Source organism: Phalacrocorax carbo, chromosome Z (assembly GCF_963921805.1).
Source record: "Phalacrocorax carbo chromosome Z, bPhaCar2.1, whole genome shotgun sequence".
Classification (NCBI taxonomy): domain Eukaryota; kingdom Metazoa; phylum Chordata; class Aves; order Suliformes; family Phalacrocoracidae; genus Phalacrocorax; species Phalacrocorax carbo.
The window spans coordinates 32,749,181-32,768,613 of record NC_087548.1 but is presented as its reverse complement, the minus strand read 5'-3'; the positions used below and the strand labels follow the sequence as shown (position 1 = coordinate 32,768,613).

Sequence of the window (19,433 nt, the reverse complement as noted above, 5' to 3'; positions counted from 1 at the left end):
TGCGGTTTAGTTGCAAAGAGAATCGGTATTAAGAAAGGAATGTTTCTAAACATTTTTTTTCACAGGCTAGGGAACTTATGTGCTTTTTTATTCACCTGTAGGAAGAAGTATACAAAAACTTCAGAAGGATCATAAACATTAAATAATCTGGGAGTAGAGCCTTTATCAAATGGAGGTCTCTCAGGATTCCTACACAATAAATTTAATAATTGTCCTAAAAAAGCTGATGTAAAACTCTAGGGTACATATGTGGTTCTTTTTTATATAGTAAATATATATAAGATGAATAATAAATTTATATGGCTATTATTTGTTACATATAAAATAAATACCTTGCATGCAATATTTTTAATCTTATATGTATTTATTATATAAAAAAGAAATAAATTCCATATACACCTTATAGTTCTACAATAGCTTTTTTAGGATAATTGTTAAATATAATGTAAATAAACATATATGTTTATAGACACATCACTTCCATTTCTTTTATATCCCGTCTGCTGTCATGTCACAGTCTGCTTATAAAAATTCAACAGTAGACACCATTGTATGTGTGGGCAGTTGGATATTGCTACAGAAAAGTAATGTACCTGTTCTGTATAATGTTAATTTACTCTTTGACATAGAGACTACTTCCCACATAATTTCACAGTCGTCCATTCCCTCTTTTCTATAACATGCTTTCAAGTGTTCCTAGTTTCCAAAGTATTTCTGTGTTTAGGGCCTCTTGGGTATCACTGTGAGGAAAAGGTAGGAACCACTTAGGGTGACAGCAATGTTTATGTAGTTAAAAGGAGAAAACAAAATATAAAGGGGGACTGCGCATCAACAGATATTTTTTTAACTGTACCTCTTTAACAGAACAGTTGTAGGACATTGAAACTATGATAGAATTGTTGAAGTAATTTAAATAATATTTAAAGAACTGGGAATTTGAGTAATAATATATACCAGTAATATATATATATATATATATATATATATATATATATATATAAAAATATATACCAGTAATAATATATACCAGCCATTTCTATGTGGGACTCAGGATTGTAGGAGTTACTGTAGTCAGTTTGATCATGATGCATTTCATTAAACTTTAATAAGTTTGTGAATGAAAATTCACATTTGTAAATTTATTCTAGTGTCAGTTCTGTGCAGTGATCTGGATCACCCTTATACAAATTGATTTTGAGTGTGAGGATTGGATACCAGCACAAGATTTTTTGTTTTGTCTTCTTCTCAAGGAGTTTCAAGAAGTCTTCTCTCCACCTACTGGGAGATGTTTAGAAAAAAGCAAATAGCAGAACATTTGTTTGAACTCATTTGAAAAAGGCTTGCATTTCAGTTAGTGTTTTTCTGTTACTGGACACTAAACTGAATTCCAAATCAGATGGCTGTTTGGACTGCCAAATAGATGTGCTTATTTGAGATCTCAATTGCAGAAATAAAGGCAGCTTTATAGATAAAAATGAACAAATTGATTACACAAGATATGAACAAATTGATTACACCAATACATTCCAATACATTCCTGAATCCACAGACAAGACATAGAGTGATGTCTATATCGATAAATTCAAGCCTCCAAAATTCCTTTTAAGGTTTGGTCGTTCAATAAATGAGTATACATCTTTGTCCCAGATCCCAAGCTGTCTCTGACACAAAGATTGGTGGAAGTTTGGACTGGAAGTTTGGGCCTTCCATTACACCATTTCGCATAAACTTGTTTGATGTGGAAGTGTCTGTGTGGTAGTACAATAATTGTGATATACGCTGGGTTTTTTAGATACGCTATAAAGAAAAAAATACTAAAAAAGAAGAGGTGAATTAGCTAAACAGTAAAAATGGTGATTTGCATTTATTTGATACTTAAAGGAGCTGACTTGCGAAAAATAAGAATGCTTGAAGCAAATTTTTTATTTTTGGATTCCAGAGTCTTTAAGAAATGAATAGGCAATAGTCACATGATTTGTGGAGGTAGTCCTGGGTTCCACAGTGCTAGTAAATGGAAAATTACTTGTGTGACGTAAAATTTCTAACTTAAGGCGACAGTGTGCACAGTATGGACATTGAAAAGCATGATAGACTCATCTACAGGCACCTGAACTAGATAATCTTTTTGGATTTTATATTCTGTTTAAGACACCAAGCATATCTACTTTTTACTTCCCCATGTCTTTTAACCTGTGATCTGCATTTTTCTGTTTATACAAGCATCTTTTACCTTGTGCTGGCAGCAGTGAAGGATCTGTTATAGGACAGAGATGAGGGCTGAGTAACTCTGGTTCTGGATATCAAGGGGTTAGAGGATTGCTTGGAATAAATCCTTATACACTTAATCCAAATGTTTCTGTTATTCTAATTTAAAACTAGATAAATAGATACATAATTCTCCTGTCCATAGTGTATCTTCTAGCACCTGAGGTGAGGAAGCAATACAAACTAAACATTATCTCAACAGCTGAATAAGTTTCTTCAGTAGAAAACCTCTTTCAAAATTGATGGCGTGCTGCAGCATGCAGAGTACTAAGGAAAGGAAATATTTATAGTTTCTTCTCCTGACTTCTGATCCTTGAAATTAAAAGCACTTTCCTCACCCCCTCAGTTGCTGTTAACCATCAGGAAAAATGAGTCGCTTGTCTGGCAGAAATTGGTTTTACCAACATTAAGATGATGCAGCTGTCTTCAAAATACAATAATATACATAAGAGAGTCTGAAACATTAGCCCAAAATTAGACATGCCCCTAGAATTTGTTTTCCCTTTTCAGATATGCTGCTAAAGTTATGCAGAAAACCCATATTGTGTAGCTTTCCTTACGCTTTTTTTTTTCTTTTACACCTAAGATGTACAGTTGGAAAGCGTTCTGAAGAAGTTTTCTGTTGACTAACGACAAGGTCCCTAAGTCATTCGCAACTGTGTACTTCAAATGAGGCTTTTCAAAATATTGAAAAATTGGTTACAGCTGGCTGCACACCCTGACAGTTGAAAATAAAACTCCCATACCAGTCATAACTAGAAATTCAATTTAGCTTATGCACAGTGAGAGCAACAAAACATAGTTTCTTTCCAAAGAGGCGACAGTGCAGTCAGAACTTCTACAGCTGCCTTTCATGCACTGATAATTAAAAAAAATCAAAACAAAATCCCTAACTGGAAAATACACACTCCCTTTATAATTACCTATTTCAAAGCTGTAATTGAGCATTTCATTATAAAGATGCTAATCAGTCCAGAACAATACTCCTGGGACAGCATGCACGTCCAGAGACATAACGGTTATAATAGAAAAGCTGCAGAAACTTTACTGGGTTACGATTAGTTGCTCAAGCATTTCTGTTGTGAAAGATGAAACTCCCACAAGGTGTATTGCAGTGTTCCATGTAGAACTTCAGGCTCATCTTCTAGGCTTTAGATATATTGAAAAAATAGATACTTTGTCATCAGTATAAATAAGTAGAATGCATTCATTTTAAAATAAAAAAAAAGAAGCTGTCCTGCATCTAGGCAGATTCTTAGGTAAAACAAATAACTGTGAGCAAATGAAGCCAAAATAGGAACTGTCTTTGTAGATTATTGTTTTTTTAAAAATTCATTTCTAAAGTACCCTTATTTGTGTCTCCCTCTAAAACTTTCTAATGAGATTTTACCTCTGTGGGGCAGTACTAACACTCCAAAAGGAATGGTTGAGTCCTGAGTAATGACTGCCATTTACAGCCCTCTTTCATAGTGCAATGTGCACAGCTTTGGGGTTTTCTCAGAAGTCTGGCAGCCACAACATTGTGGCTGTTGAGACAGTGCTTCGTGTGGAATTTGGGTATCTGTCATGTGGGTGGCATCTTTCTGGAGAGGGTGGACAGTAACTTTTATCTGCCTATGTTTGGGAAGCAGTGTTGTGGTAACATGGAAGCTGACGTGGCAATACAGAGAATTCCATAAAATCACAAAGCACGTTTCCTCTAAGTATTATAAATAGTTTTATTTCATGTTCTAATGAGAGAATTCATGTAAGCTGAGTCTTTGAAAGTTTTGTAATATTTTAATGGGACTGTCTGAAGGCTTAAAGTTACTGTGTACTTTCTTACAGGATTCTGGCTTTTGTGATCACAGCATATGGTATTTTGAACATTGTTATCTGGTACAAAGCACCAGGGTAAAATCCTAAAATGTTTTTTGATAGCCACCTGCATGAACTCTTAATATTTCATTAGTTCTGGCTGGATAGAAAGAAGTGTGTAACTGAACGTTAGGCTCAATCTTCAGTTTGAATGTCATAGCAGTGTGTTTACAGACTACTATTTTCCAGCTAGAAATGAAAAAGCAGAAAGCAGAGGGAAAATGCAGAAGTCCTGGAAGTGTCCTTATGAGGCATGTGTCTGAAAGGCAGAAAGATTGTCTTTTCTACCCTTTGATACAACTTTGAACTCGGCCAGTCTGTCTGTCTTGTGACTGTGTGTCTGTGTTCACATGTGTATGTTCTTAAACATTCTTGCTGTGCAGATGTTGATCTTTGCTGGTCGTTAAATGCATTGCTTTGACTTCTATGTGTAGTTTTTTATTCCTTCTGGTGCTCAGATTAGACTCTGAAACTCTGAATGACAGAGTTATAATCTAAAACACCATATTTTACGTTTTATCAGCCATGTATTTTTTATAAAAGGTGACAAACATAATTAGGTTAATAACCTTCCTTTTGTGTCCTATCTTCAGTCCAGTTTCTTTCTTACACTGTTTTACTCTTGATGTAGATGACAAGACTATCAATGGCCTCTGCAATTTGGTTATTTCACCAATTTAATCTTCATTAATATTTTTCCCTCTGATTTGTCTTGCTAATTTAAGAAGGAAGATATAATTGACTGTGTGTTTCAGAAACTGTGTCATGTTCATAACTAGTGAGAGAGGTGATTAAGTATATATAAAAACCGATAGTATGTAGGAGGTTCATTAGCAGGATGGAACCACTCCAGTATATGGGGAGAAAAACAACTGTTGCTAAATATGTCATCACCTGCGTAATATTACTGTGGACATGCATTCCCTGTCCATGTCACAATGTGCTATTGGTATGTATATTACAGCACTATTTCCATAGCTGTGTACAGTACAGTTCAAATTTATTCTTTCTCATACCTTTTATGAAAATAGCATTTGTTTTGGTGGTTAGCATGTATTCTCACTTTCTCACTTAGAACTGACCAAAGGAGGCTACAAAAGAAGCTGAAGACTACACAACATCCAAATGCAATTGACAGTTATGTTGGAAATTATAACCTTGTTGCTAAGGCTAGCATGTTTGAAAGACAGTAGAGTCACAGTTAGTTTTTCTTTAATACCAGCCCAAAAAGGTGAGTGCGTGGGAAGCTGCTGCAGGACTTAGATTTGAAAAGTACTTGCTGAAATGTTTCCTGAGAAGGACATAAGAATAGCGAAGAATATACGGAATATACATGATGCATTTTAGTGTTTCTAGCAGTCTATAACAGACCAGAGGTCTAACAGAGATTTCTTTTTTTACCACATTCTGTTAGCTAAGATATTTGAGTGCCAAGTTGCCTGGACCCAACAATGTCAATGAAAGGTGTAGGTATAGAATTGGCACCGTTTTAAAGCACAGAGGAAATCTTAACCTCAAAAATGAGAAATTACTGCATGTGTACTGCTTTGCACAATCTCCGATTGTTACAGTGTTAGTACAGTAATATGTTTTATGGTGGAAATCTTTTGTTGTTCTCTGCTTTCACCAAATCAAACACAAGAGGTCTGCTGGGATAAAACCTTTCAGCTTCTCGCTTTCCATTTGAAGGGGGTTGAGGTGTATGTTCTGTGAAGCACCTGAAGTGCCACTTGAAGTGGCTGTTCTAAGCCAGTAATTAATTGTAATTTTCAATGGGGCTTGTAAACAAAACCACATTTTGAACCATGATGTCTGGCCCTGCTGGTGATTTTACAATTTTGTTATCGAAACTGGCTTGTCAACATCAGGACATTAGTTTCGTATCTAGAAGTGTACCAAGTGGTACTTTCCTTAATAAGGAAGCTTCCAACAGTAAAATATCTTTAGGCTTTTGTTGACTTTTAACTCTTTTTGAGAGTTCATAACATTAGTTTTACTTTTTTCTTTAACTGCAATATGAATTATTTTATGTTACAAAGCTATTTTGTAGTTCTCAGCTTCCTTTTTCCAAAAGAGGAACTGTGGACAACTGTGGGCCATTATGCCATATCTTAGTATGGGAAATGCATAGTGCATTTATTGCTTCAGGAAGTTTTTGTACTTTATTATCAAATCATTTTATAATGCCAACTACTTTTGAAAAATAACCATTTCAGCTCTCCATCTCTTCCTCTAATATGATTGTATTGCCATCAGCAACGTTATAATAAAGTGCAGTCAGGCTAAACTAGCTGCAGCTGGATTACTGTCCTGTGTGTACTGCAAATTCACTGTCTCAGTCAGCCATGCTTCAATCTGATTAGGCAACAAGTATATTGGATAGTATTGAAGCAAAACTCTAAAGTGAAAAGGAAAAGCCATAAAGGAAGAAATTGCAGAGTAATATAATAAAGATACCTTGCAATGTTGAAGTCAGATTTGACCTGTTAGCTCCAGACTTGCAAATACATTTCTAGCTTTATTTTAGTATCTGAAGTACCCAGTATGCTTCAGTTGCACCTGGACCCTAAAGGCGAGGCCCAACCTGAATGTTTCACAATTCCCATGCTGAAAAGACAGAGGAGAGGCAAAACTTTTCTGAAACAGGTGTCTCTTTAGATACAAGCAACGTCAGCAAACCTATGTCATGTGTATAGCAGCAGAGCAGTAGGATCTTCCCATTGCTAGATTGTCCAGATACTTTCTCATGTGGACGAAGTCAGAGCTGGATTATTTCAGGGTAACTATAGCTAAGTAGTTTACAGGGTTCTTGGGTGACAGGAGTCAAGACTGGGGTATTGGCAGAGTTTCTATTTTTCAGGCAAGAAGTTAGTCTTAGCGGAAGATGTTTCATTTATCCACTTAACCTGTTATCTGTGGCTTTGTAACGTGGTTTAAATTCTTAGTGCAGATTCTCATCAATGTATTGCTTTAATATTTATTGACAGATAACATTGTATGTTTTTATCCTCTAGCAAGGCTATTTTAATCTCAGCAATTCATCCATTACTAGCACAAAACTTTTTTTCTCATCCCATTATTTGGGAGCCACAGAGTTAAGAATGCAGAATGATGTTGTGAATTGTTTCTGCACTATGAATAAGTTCTTAAAACCTGCAGAAGTGACTAAGATGGCAAAAGTTTGTAAGCACTGATATATGTGACAACTTACGAATTGGTGGTTTAGTTCATGATTTCAGTTGTGAGTGAAGCTGTATAAAGATCTGGCTAGGCAGGCTTTTCTGTGTATGGTTTAAATTCTATATGAACATCAGTATTTCTGTAAGTAAAAGAAGATGAACTTTTTAACAACTTTCTACATGAGAAAAACAACCCTGTGGTGTGATTTTTAATGTACTTTGCTGTCATTGAATTAATTTATTCGCTAAATTAATTTCATTTAAGATACATTTTTTGTTTTGCATGGTAACAGAAGAATCTTTGCTGAAGTCCAAAACAGAATTACAATGTAGAGTCAGATTGAATATATTAAGTTGTTCAATATGAGCAAAATTCCACCTATCACTGCAACTCAGTGGTGCTTTTATAGAGGTGTATTTTAGAGGCCTGCTTGAAATCAGAAATCTGCTGTTCCAGGGTGGGTGCTCACTCATGTTGGAATAACTGTAATAGAGAAATTCAGGAGTGATAGAGAAGCATTAAGGTGTATTGTTATCGAGGGACTGATAAGGCTAAGCTTTGGAACATTCAATATACCTCTCTCTTTTAAATTTCCTTAATCATGTGTTTGCATTTTGGCTTTTTTAAGAATAAAAACAGAATGAAGCATGGAACTTCTCCAGCAGGTCAACTATGAAAACTTTTATCATGTTAAATCAATACAAGAGTAAGCTAAATGGAGAACTTCTGACCATTTCCCTCATTGCTTTGTAAAAACATTTAATTCCCTTTAAAAGACACTGTTTTACCCAGAGCTATCTCTGAAGTGATTTTGGTTAAACAGCTTATGAGCATTAATTTTATGCATTTGTTCGTATTCTTTCTAGTCATGATTCAGCTGTCAGTCAGGTTTTTGCAGCCAAGATTTGTCTATAAAATATGTTTATTTTCTTCTTTAAGAGGAAACTTGGTTGATGTGCAACAATATGAAGTACTGACACTTCTTCCTTGACTTGGTTCTAGTAATGTTTCGTATTTATTTTTTGTATCTCCTCACTTATGTATGGCATTAGAAGTCTCTGGCTAGGGAATGGATGTAATTTAGGATTGTGGGTGTGATGAATGAAGTGTAGAAACAGAATGTCAACAGTTTTCTGTTTCAGTCTTTGCCTGCCACTTGTTCTTAGAGAAACAATGTTTTTTTAAAAAATATAAGGTGTAGCAGTTGTTTTACCGTAAGTCCTTGTGGCAGAGCAGAGATGACCGTGAATTAAAATCCTGTCTCTGAACAATTTCAAACTTCAGCAAAGTTGAACTAGAAATCCTGTTGGTGTAATAGCACAAAGTAGCTCTTATATCTTCACATTCCTGTATTTCAGAATTTTGTAAGTTACTGTTTTTTTTCCATGTGGCTCCCTACATCTGCTATGACTTCATTTTTGTCTGAGTTCAGGCCTCTTCTGAGAGCTCTTCTCTGCTGTGCTAAATTTCTGGTTTGAGTTATCAAGCATTTACATGCATATTCAGGCATGGAAAAGCAAGCAGATAAATAAAAGTAGCATTTACTTTTTTTTTTGTTATAAGAATTGCCTCCAGGTTTGCATTTTCTGTAACTGTAACTGTCTTGGAGTAGTGACAATCTCCTCCTGGTTGCCCTGTTCGTGCCTGAAAAAATTTTTTTGGTACTAAAGTACACAGACTACAGGGAAGTAGTTTAGTGTTCAGATGTTTTATTCACCCAGTTGATCCTTTTGAGGATAATTGGTCCATGTGCCCACGCCCCAGTGCTATCATCTGCCATGCCCCTGCCGAGGAGAATTGTTTTGTGCCTTTGCACTGAACTCTCTGGGGGGCTGGACGTCTCCACTTCAACCGGTCTTACTGATAGATACCGCTAAGCAGGGAAATCCTGTCCCCTTACTTAAATATGTGCTAATGATAGATATATTACCTAGTTCCAGCTTTTGGTTTTCACATTTGTAGTAACAATTTGTTTGTCTGGGGAAAGAGACCAAAATAGCTGTTGTGGAAGAAATTATTCATAGGTAGCTCTTTCAGAGATATGTCATTTTTGACTGTTTGATACAGCAGTTACATAGCATTTATCCTAAGATAAAAAGTTTTCTTTAAAGCTTCACGAAGAGAGGTTTTTTTTAATAACAGTTATCCCTCTGTAGCTATTGTGATCAGTTTTCTACTAAGGAGAAGCCCCATCTTTCTGTATATAATCTGGTACTGCAAGTGCTGTTTGTGTTTTCACTGCCTCTGGTACCACACTACAGATGTAACAAACCATAGTCAGGAGGAAATAGAAAAAGGAAGAAGAAACTGCTTCATTTAAGAATTAATAATGCATTAGATGAACATTTTACTTCAGAATTATGGAGGTGGCTTGGTGTGGAAGTTCATACTTGTTTGATAACTGCATTTCATCTTTATAAGGAATTGCATCTCAATGTTAGTTTTCACAAATAAGCCAAGTATAGGCTACATACCAGATGATTATCAATTGCAAGGTTAGTACAGTTGTCAGTAGTGGGGTTGCTGGCTGAAGCTATGATTTTTTGTAGGTAAAGCTGAGGCAGACTTGTGTGGAGAACCTTGGTAACACCTGATTGTTTCTTGTCTTGCTTCTCTCCAGTGTTATCAGCCCATCATCTACATGCCTCCACTAACAATATATCTTCAACTCACTTGAAAGAAAAAGGAACCACCTGCCATCTTTTTTCAAGTGCTTCTGTTAACTTGACTTAAAAAACCAGAAGTTAGTTATGGAGGCATAAGCAGGTGAAGGCAGAAAACAACAGGCAAAGGGTCTCCTGGAGACCTTAGTGTGTTTATCAGGCTGGCTAAAGCCATGACACTTGGAAGCAGCAAAGAAAGGCAGTACTGAGGGCTTTGGTTTTTATGATCTGAGTGATAATGAATATCACCTTCAAAGCAGAGACAATGAGTCTAGTATTCCTAACTGCTTGTATGTGCATTTAGAGTAAGGTAATGGAATCGGGGTTTTAATTAAAAACCAACCAACCAAACAAAAGCACCTCCTTTTTCTTCTCAACCTTTTCTTTGCCAGGTTTTGTGATCCTTCCCTTCATTTTTGTAGAGGATAAATGCATATTCACATATCAGGATCATGAGATTTTTTAAATCCTCCTTTTTTCCCCAAGGAGATAATAATATTTTTTGTTAGATACCACATTTAATATTTTGGTGAGAGTGTTAGGAATGTGTGAAAATAATCTCCAGTGCCCTGTAAAAACAGTTGTGTAGAACGATCACCTCTGTGGTCACCTTTTTTTCCCTGCGCTGCTCTCCTTATTAATTATTACTGTTGTTTCCTCTCCACTTCCTCCCCTGCCAAAGGGAGCACTTTATGGTTCAGATGCAAATTTTAGTACCCATCACATTTCTGCCATTCACCTTCACATGTCAGCTGGTGTGTTTGCATGCCAATAAAAAGATAAAGTTTTGTCCCCAAGTGAGCTGCATTTCGAGATAGTTCAGGGCTCTCTTGTAACTCCTTCAGCCTAGAAGAAGCAAAACCAAACTAATCTCTTCCTTAAAAGTACATTTCATACATCTCCATCTTTGTGATAGCATTGGAATCATTATGTAGCAGTTGGCTCTGATACGCTTGCACAGACGCAAATTGAGTCCGACAGGACTGATGTCTCATGGACTTTGCTGTCATTTGAAATGCTGGCATGAAGATGGTAGTGATGAAAGGGGGGAGCTGAGCTGGTGCTTTCAGCACTTTGCCTATAAAGATTTCTCAGGTTTGTATTTTTTGATGGCAGTAGCTGATTCAAAAGATAGTTTTACAAAAGAGATTCATAACAGCCATTCTAACAGCTGCTCATGCCTTTTCTTCCTTGAGTAGATTCTTTGAGCTTCACACTGTACTGTAAAATGGGCTCGTTATACCACCCACAAATCTGTAAGATCTATCTAGAGGAATGGTAATTAGTATAATTTTTTCTCCGCCCTCTTGATTTTTATCTTCACTGCAAGGAAACCACTCATGTGGTAATGAAAAAGGTAGTATCAAACGTGCCAAAGTTTATATGTTGCGGACCCCTTGAAAACTAAATTACATGTCAGCGTTATTTTAGTGACAACATCAGGCTGTTTGGGGATATCTCTAGTATTTCCTGCGAGAGGGAAAAATATTTTTATATTCCTTAGCTCAGGTGTGGTAAAGTTGGACAAGAATGAGATACTGTTTTTTTTAAGGTAGGTACTTGAGCTGTAATGCTGCCAGTGTATTATATTCAATTATGCATCATAATAAATGAGATGGATTGAATTGGAATCGGTTCTGTGCTGGATTTCTGTTAGGCATAATTCAGATATGTACAGGAAATCACAACAGGAATTTTAACCTTTGAGAGCTGTTGAACTATGCAATATGCTAGCACTTGATGTCTAGCTTTAAGAACAGCTCACGAAGCGGATTTTTCTGTTTTGTTCTTACCAAATGCCAGGGCATCAGCTCCCACTATCTGCTTGCAAGGGGACTTTTTATTCTTGATATTGAATCCACTTTATTCCCTTCTTGCAACATGATTATTCCACTGATGTATTATACTTATACTTCATTAACAATGACAGTTCTTGTGATTCAGAAGGTGCTGTTGAATACAACAAAAGATCCACGGTGTGACATATGCTTGATTTTGGTAGAAAAGGTGCACTGAGAAATATGTTGGATCAGTGCTAACATATACCATAGCTTGAATCTTCTGGTATATGCCGGTAGGCCGAAATGAATAATTTTTCCTTTTCTTTGTCCCTTACCCTTTTGTCTTTTAAAATTGTTTTGCCTCAAATTATGAATGCCTAAAAAACCCCCAGAAAATCTCTGCCCCATTCTTGCTAACTGTATCTTTCTCTTTTTCTTATCTGTTCCATAGGCTCTGAAAATACTTCATCTGAAATTTCAGACCGGACAGACTTGCAGTGGCTTCTAAGCCAGCGAGAACAAGGCTGCCAAAACATGCTGGTGCCAAGCTGTCGGATGATGCATGTAGTCAGGCCAACGGTGGTGCTCCTGTGCTTGCTACTGTATGCCGATGCTGAAAGTAAGCTTACTATTCACTTGTGCTTAGGTCTAGGCCGTGATGAACGGTTTTGTTTTCAGCTGGTGTTTACTAAGGTTCTCAGAATGAATCTCCTTTAGAGTAATTCCTAAAACACTGCAAGGTCCTGTCTAGATCAGAACTAGTATTTGAAGAGGATTATTTATGCAACTTCCTTATTATTTTTCTTCATAATGCCCCTTTTCTTAAGGAATTAATGGTTCCCCTTCAGATGGTGGAGACCACTGCCACAAAATTACATAGCCAAAACAAAGAACAACCTTGCTTACCAGACATTGATCAAATCTCTTAAAGGCATCTGTCGTTCTTTGAATATTTCTTCCTTCACTTTGGTTTAAAAAAAAAAAAAAAAAAGACACTGCCCCCCCAATTAATATCCAGTCCAATTAAAATTCCAGGCTCTTTGTAACTGCCACAGCAGCTGTTCTAATGTATTATTTCCGACAGCTGTCACAGAGTACAGTATCCAACCAAATCAAGCAGAACTGACAACTTAGTGGCTGGCCTAAATGTGTGACAATTCAGTGAGGAAAGGCACCTATGTTTATTTGTACTGAGGGGAAACTGTTGGATTTTGGTCGATTAGTTTACCTATTAATGGTAAGATAATATCTTCTTTTTAATTAGGAAATCATTAGGTCTGCCTTGTTTACATGTGTTACTTCTCCCAGCTGTCCTGTGGCTTCTCAGAGAAGTAATGTGCAAATTAGAAAACCCATTTGCTTTCCACCTGTTGACCTCCAGGTTTACTAGAAGCTGACTGTAACATTTACTACAAGGTGTCTGTTAACATTCACTTGATTGAGGGATATTTTCCTATTGAATCTTCCTGACTTTGTGCAGATACATCAATAACTTTGTTCCAGCTCTGACTTTCCAAGACTTCTCTGTTTTTTTCACACATCTGTGTAAAACAAAGGAGCAGTTGAATTAAGTAGGAACACACAATAATAAAACCAGTGTCAATAAGGTTGGATAAATCAGTTCTCAGCAAATGCATATTGAAGAGTTCCTTATGACTCCACTAACCACCTCACTCCAGGTATACTAAATTGCATCAGTAAAAAAAAGATTAAAAAATCTTTCAAATTCCATGTTTAGTAAGTCTTCCTTCTTTTAACTGTAGCTCCATGAAAGTGAAGTAAATTAAAAAAAAACAAAACAAAACAAAAACAAAAGGACAAAACATACATGTTTGTTGAGTACTGACAGCTGAGATTCTTTGGCCCCTTTCCAGGTAGATAATGACCAGCTGGGATGATTGTGTCTAAGGTGAAGCCAAGGACATTTTAACACTTTAGCCAGCAAATAATTAATTGGGAAGTGGGCCCATATGTTGAATGTTTCTGCAGTTGTAATATACCACCTATTTTAAAAGTAAATTCTGTGCTTAGATATTTAGAATCTCATATACCTTTTCTGCTTCAGATAATGGAATGTCCAACCTCCTGTGGGAGAGTAGTGAATAATTCCTTGGTTTTAGTAACCCCTATGAGGTATCAATTTTCAAAAGGACAGTCAAACCCCAGAAACTCCTTTGTTAGTCCTGTACTCAGTAGAGAAAGTTATAGTTTCTGTAATCATGCTATGTTAAAGAGAAGGTTCCCTCTTTCATCGTTCTTCTCTGTGGGGAAGGAGGATAGTGTTTTTGAAGGTTAGCATGGAGTTTGCCTCAAAACTGGCTGGTGTCCCAGTACAGTTTTAGGGGAGTTTTCAGATGCAGTTTTCCAGAACTGCTATATTCCACTTATGATTCTTTTTAATTTTAAATAACATGAAACAAAATAGAAGTCAGCTGCTAGCCTTTGCTGACTAGGGCTAGGAGGACTTCGTGGTATTGCTAGAATCTGTGGAGTGTCACACAGAGAGTAGAGGTTGTAAGATGCACAAAGATCATCTTTTTGTGGGGTTTAGTGAAACAAGCCTGGCCAACAGTCTTAAAAGAATCAATCTTAAAAATCTTAAAAGAAACTAAGAAAGAGTAAAAATGAGGTATTAATAAATACTAATTTTAGTATTAATACTAATAGTGGATAAATAGATTCTTAATGATATTCTTTACAGAACTAGTGTTACTATCTTGATAGGAGGAAAAAGCAAAGGTCTCTTCAGATAAGAGATTAATTACTTGGTGTTTTTCTATTCCTTTTAGACACTGATTTATACCATACTGCCATATTATGCGATCATTAATAATTTCATGTGGTTATGTTAATATATAATATGTCAGGAGTGCTGTTCATGTAAGCTGGAAATACCCCACCCTAAATACCACTGATCATCTTTCACAAATGCACAAATCAGCTGAAATTTGTGCTAGAGGAACTCACACAAACTAATCCTTTATGATTTTGTATATTTGTCTTTGTAATTAGTAGGTATTACTAGGCAGAGTTAGAAGAAGAGGATGGCTAAACAAAGATACATTAGGTTATCTTCTTGGAGGGATTTATAACGTTGCGGTATCATCCATGGTTATTACTTAGTATCTATTGCCTCTTGTTATTATTAGCTAATAGGAGAAAGAAAATGACAGTTTAAAATACTTACAAATAAAAAAAATCTGGAAGATTAAAAAAAGTTAAAAGGTTAGAAAGATTAAACCAAAAAAGGTGAGGAGTACTGCTAGAATTTTCGATCTCAATTATGATGGAATAATTATTCTATTAACTGTTTATTTTATTTAAAGGAAATAGAAATGCTTTAAGACAAACTCATTTGTGCTATGTGTTAGCCGAGATTTTAGGTCAGAAACTCTGTTCAGACATTTTAGAATAGAGAATAAACAGAAAATTATGCTAAGAAGTGAAAGACTAGGTATCTCTGGTTTTACTGTTTCTCTATTAGGGAGAGAATTGAGCTGGACAATGTAACTGTCTAAGAAGAAGAATGTAGCTTCTCACCTGCAGTTTCTTGTTGAAAATACTGTTGACTTGTTTAGAATTTTGAAAGCTCTATTTCTATTGGTCTTTTCTGGTTTGTTGTTAAGAGTTTTTGCCATGTTGATAGTGGTACTGTGAAATGTAGGAAGTGAGTGAACTCTTACATGTACCAGGTGAACATGAAATGGTCATTTAAATAGGCAGGCTTTTATCTAGTCTGGCTAGTTCTTATTTTATGGCAAAAGGCTTCTCTTTTGACATTACCTTTATTTTCTGTTTATTACTAATAAAAGGTGTGACTGAGAAACTGTACAAATGCCCACAGTTTGTATAAATTAACATAATCCTCTTTTACAAGGTGAGCTTTAGAGTTGAAACTGATTTTTCAGCTTCATATATCCTTTCTTTCTTTCTTTTTCTTTCCTTTTCTGCATTCCTTTTCTTTCCAAGAAATTATAGAAAGAACCAGATGTGAAAGGAGAGATAAGAACCTGATGCAAGATTTTGTTCACTTGCACTGACTTGATATAAATTTCACGTGAAAGGATGTGATATACCTAACACAAACCAAAGAGGCTTGCAATAGCTAGATGGCAATGCAGTGTTTCCTGTATTCTAGTCAGATTTGATGATTTCATTCCCTTTACTCTATAGTGCTGAAAACCATGTAGCATATTCCTATGAAATTAAAGAAGGAGACTATGACTGTCAAGTGATTAATATGCATAGGCTTTTAAGTTGCATAAATATTTATATATGTGTATACAGATGGTATACATTATACAGTATGAATTAAATTGTGTGCCATATATGTGTTTATATGGCTCCACATAATATTGCATTAATGCTGTGAGTTGTAAATTAATGTATTTCTGTTTTACCAATGTAAAAGAGGAGCTCTTTGAGAGTCACAGTAGCATTTTACTCTTATACACTGTACTTCATTTATTTGGAAGATATGCTGAATTTTCACAGACAGTTATTTTATGGGCTGGGTGAGATAGAACAGGATCAGTGAGCCTTGTGTGTGTAGACATACAGAAAGATGTATCATCTTCTTGCAGGCTAGCCCTTCTCCTGGATTTCCTGGGAACTTGAAGAAAAGTTCCTGCCATGCTGGAGTTGGTCTGCCCTCCACTCTTGCAGATATTGCTCCTGTTTCTATAGTTCTTTGTAAAAAGCTCCCAGACCCTACTGTTGTCCAGGGCTCTTCTTGAACTTCTTCACAAACATTTGGCAGGACTACGTTATTTCCTTTTAGTGGGGAGAGGGCACAGAAGGTCAAAGAGGACAAAATTTTTGTCTTTTCTTTTTCCTGTCACCATGGAAAGGCCATGCCTTCCTTTTTTATCATCATTTTTCTGTTGCTAGCACCAAGGTACTACAGAGGAGAGGATAGATCCTGACATTGCCACTGCATTGTATTCTTTCCAGAGTACTTGCAAACAGGTAAGGAACTCATGCTCTTCCAGCCTTACCGTGAAATGACTATGAGTGGCATCCAAGTAACAAGACCGCTTCATGCTTTTGAAGAGGTTTCCAATGGGAATCCTTAGTAGTTCTTTCCTGTTTACGTACTACCCTCACAGCTGAGGAGAAATGAGACATCTTTGTTTCTCTCCATCACTGTAAAAGACCACAAACTCTGAAATGTGTTGGCATGGGCTGATAAACTCTCTTGTGGCCACCTCTCAAAGGGATACAGGATGGAAATGCCAAAAGACCCTTCCCTGGCACCCTGTATGAGTCTTGCTATTAATCCAGACTCTAAGCTTACGCTTGACTGAGCAAAGTAAGCAAAATTGAAAGGTGGCAAAATTACCTTTGCTGTCTTACTTTTTATTGTTATTAAAATGAAGTGTTACTTTTAAGTGTAAGAAGTGAAAAATCTTCAGGAGTATGAATTTTTTTTAGTTGCCTTGATTTTTGTTTGGTATTTGTAGAGGAGGTTGTTAAAGAATTCTCTGAGGAAAGAAAATGTTTGTTTAGCCTTCTTGTTTGCAGCAGGAGAATCTGCTTGTTCACAGTGTTTATCATTGGCTACCTTGTTCTCAATGGTGTAGATGGCAACTGTGTTAAAACAATACTTCTCTACATCTACTGAGAAATTAGTAATATCACATCGTTTGTCATAAGAAAAGTACTTTTTTCCATGTTTTCTAAAAGAAGTGGAAGAATAGTAACTACATAGAAGCTTTCTGCAGATTAATCTTTTTGATAGCAAGAAGCATATGTTTCAGAGACTCTTACATAACAGGTTTCTTTTCAAACTATAGAATATGATATACTATTATCTTTTTCTGACCTCTGTAATGATGAGGTGTCAAGTTAATCACTTAGCTCAAAGAGATATAAAATACTTTAAAAATGGTTATTCCTGGTCTTTCCTACTATCCCAGTTTTTGAAATTCAGTTGTTTAATTTGTATTAATAGAATTAAGTAATTCTCTGCAGATATTCTGCATCCTGCTTTTCAGTAATTAAATCAATTCCCACAGCACACATCCTGTTCCTTCTCCAGCCTGAGAAAGGCCTGGTCATTAGCACTTCCAAATTCCTTGCTGCATTCCAGTCATTTTTCCTGTTTAATTATTTTCCTTCGTGCTTCGATAAATATCTTATACTCTGACATTTTTCTTGCGCTGCTTCCTTTGAGATGCTATTTTATAGATAAACCACAATTCTTTCTTCATTCAGTAGAAGTGGTTGCAGCTGATTTTAAAAAGGCAAACTGAAATACTAACCATAAACAATACATTTATTGTATATTGCTTCCATTCCCAATTGTTTGAAATGTGAATAATGCTTAGTTTGCTTTCTGGTTCTTGATGCATATGTGCCCGTTAGCATCATGCTGTCTAATAGAAAGTCTTCACTATCTTCTCTAGACCAGGATCAGGAAGGGCTAAAACTTAGTGCTGACAGGACAGTGAGTACTTTTAAAAAATGTTGGGGTGAATGAACCAAGTTCTTATTTAAATAGGATCTAAAGATGGTAGTTTAGCATTGGTGAAATCAAACATAAGGCATCTATTTTAGCTAACAGTGTGCTGCTGCGGCCAAGAAGGCCAACAGGACGCTGGGTTGCATCAAAAAGGGCATCACCAGCAGAGATAAAGAAGTCATTATGCCGCTCTACTCAGCGCTTGTCAGGCCACACCTGGAGTACTGTGTACAGTTCTGGTCCCCCCTATACAAAAAAGATGTAGACAGGCTGGAAGGGGTCCAGAGAAGGGCCACCAAGATGATCAGAGGACTGGGAAGCCTGGAGAGGATGAGGGGAAATGGACATAAGTTGCTCTTGGGGAGATTCCGACTGGACACGAGAGGGAAATTTTTCACAGTGAGGACAGTCAACCATTGGAATAATCTCCCCAGGGAAGTGGTTGCCTTGGCCACATTGGACACTTTTAAGAGTTGGCTGGACAGGGTGCTGGGCCATCTTGTCTAGACTGTGCTCTTCATAGAAAGATTGGACTAGATGATCCCTGAGGTCCCTTCCAACCTGTGATTCTGTGATTTTTTCCTCTACTTTTTTCCCTTATTCCATTTGGTTCCTTCATTTTGTTTTTTAAAGAACACCTGTATTTTCCTTGTCACTACTGTTCTTCCCCTTTTAAGTTTTTCTACATTCTTTGACAAGCTGAAACCCATTCATGCAGTCCACATTGAAAGGTTTATTTCTAAGCACTTGTCTACAACATTAAACTAACCTAAATAGATTTTCCGAAGTAATTATCTTGTAGTAAATCTTGCAACTGCACTTACATGTTTTGCACTAAAAAAATCCCCTCTTCCAGAGTAGCTTCATAAACACTATATGCAAGCAGGCCCAACACGGAAATTATTTACTTTTTTTGTATGTGTGCCTTTTGGTAACTGGTACTAAATTTCCATCATATTAAATTTAGATTTAAATTCTGACATCTTTAAAGAGATTATTTCAAACATTGCATTCAATTATGGGCAGTAGTAAGAACTGTAAAATCCAAAGATAAAATCTCTCTGTTCTTTATTGGTAATTTTTTCAGTACCATCTATCTCTGTATCGTAGTGCTGATAGCATCCATTTTGTGTAAGATGTAGCCTTTTGTTTAATTTGCTATTTCTTTTAGTAATGGTGGTGTGTGCAAGAGAGTTTAAATATGGACAGCCTTTTCTGGGAAAA

The 19,433-nt window shown here is 36.3% G+C and overlaps 1 protein-coding gene across 6 annotated transcripts in view; it reads left to right on the top strand.

Annotated features, from left to right (window-relative positions):
• PTPRD (protein tyrosine phosphatase receptor type D) overlaps positions 1-19,433 on the top strand; it is a 444,998-nt gene that overhangs the window by 148,455 nt on the left and 277,110 nt on the right. For all 6 annotated transcript variants that reach the window (XM_064437711.1, XM_064437712.1, XM_064437709.1 and 3 more), the window contains exon 2: positions 12,198-12,365. In XM_064437711.1, coding sequence (XP_064293781.1) covers positions 12,281-12,365 — 85 coding nt within the window. In that variant the 5' untranslated portion in view covers positions 12,198-12,280. The remainder of the gene's footprint in view (positions 1-12,197; positions 12,366-19,433) is intronic.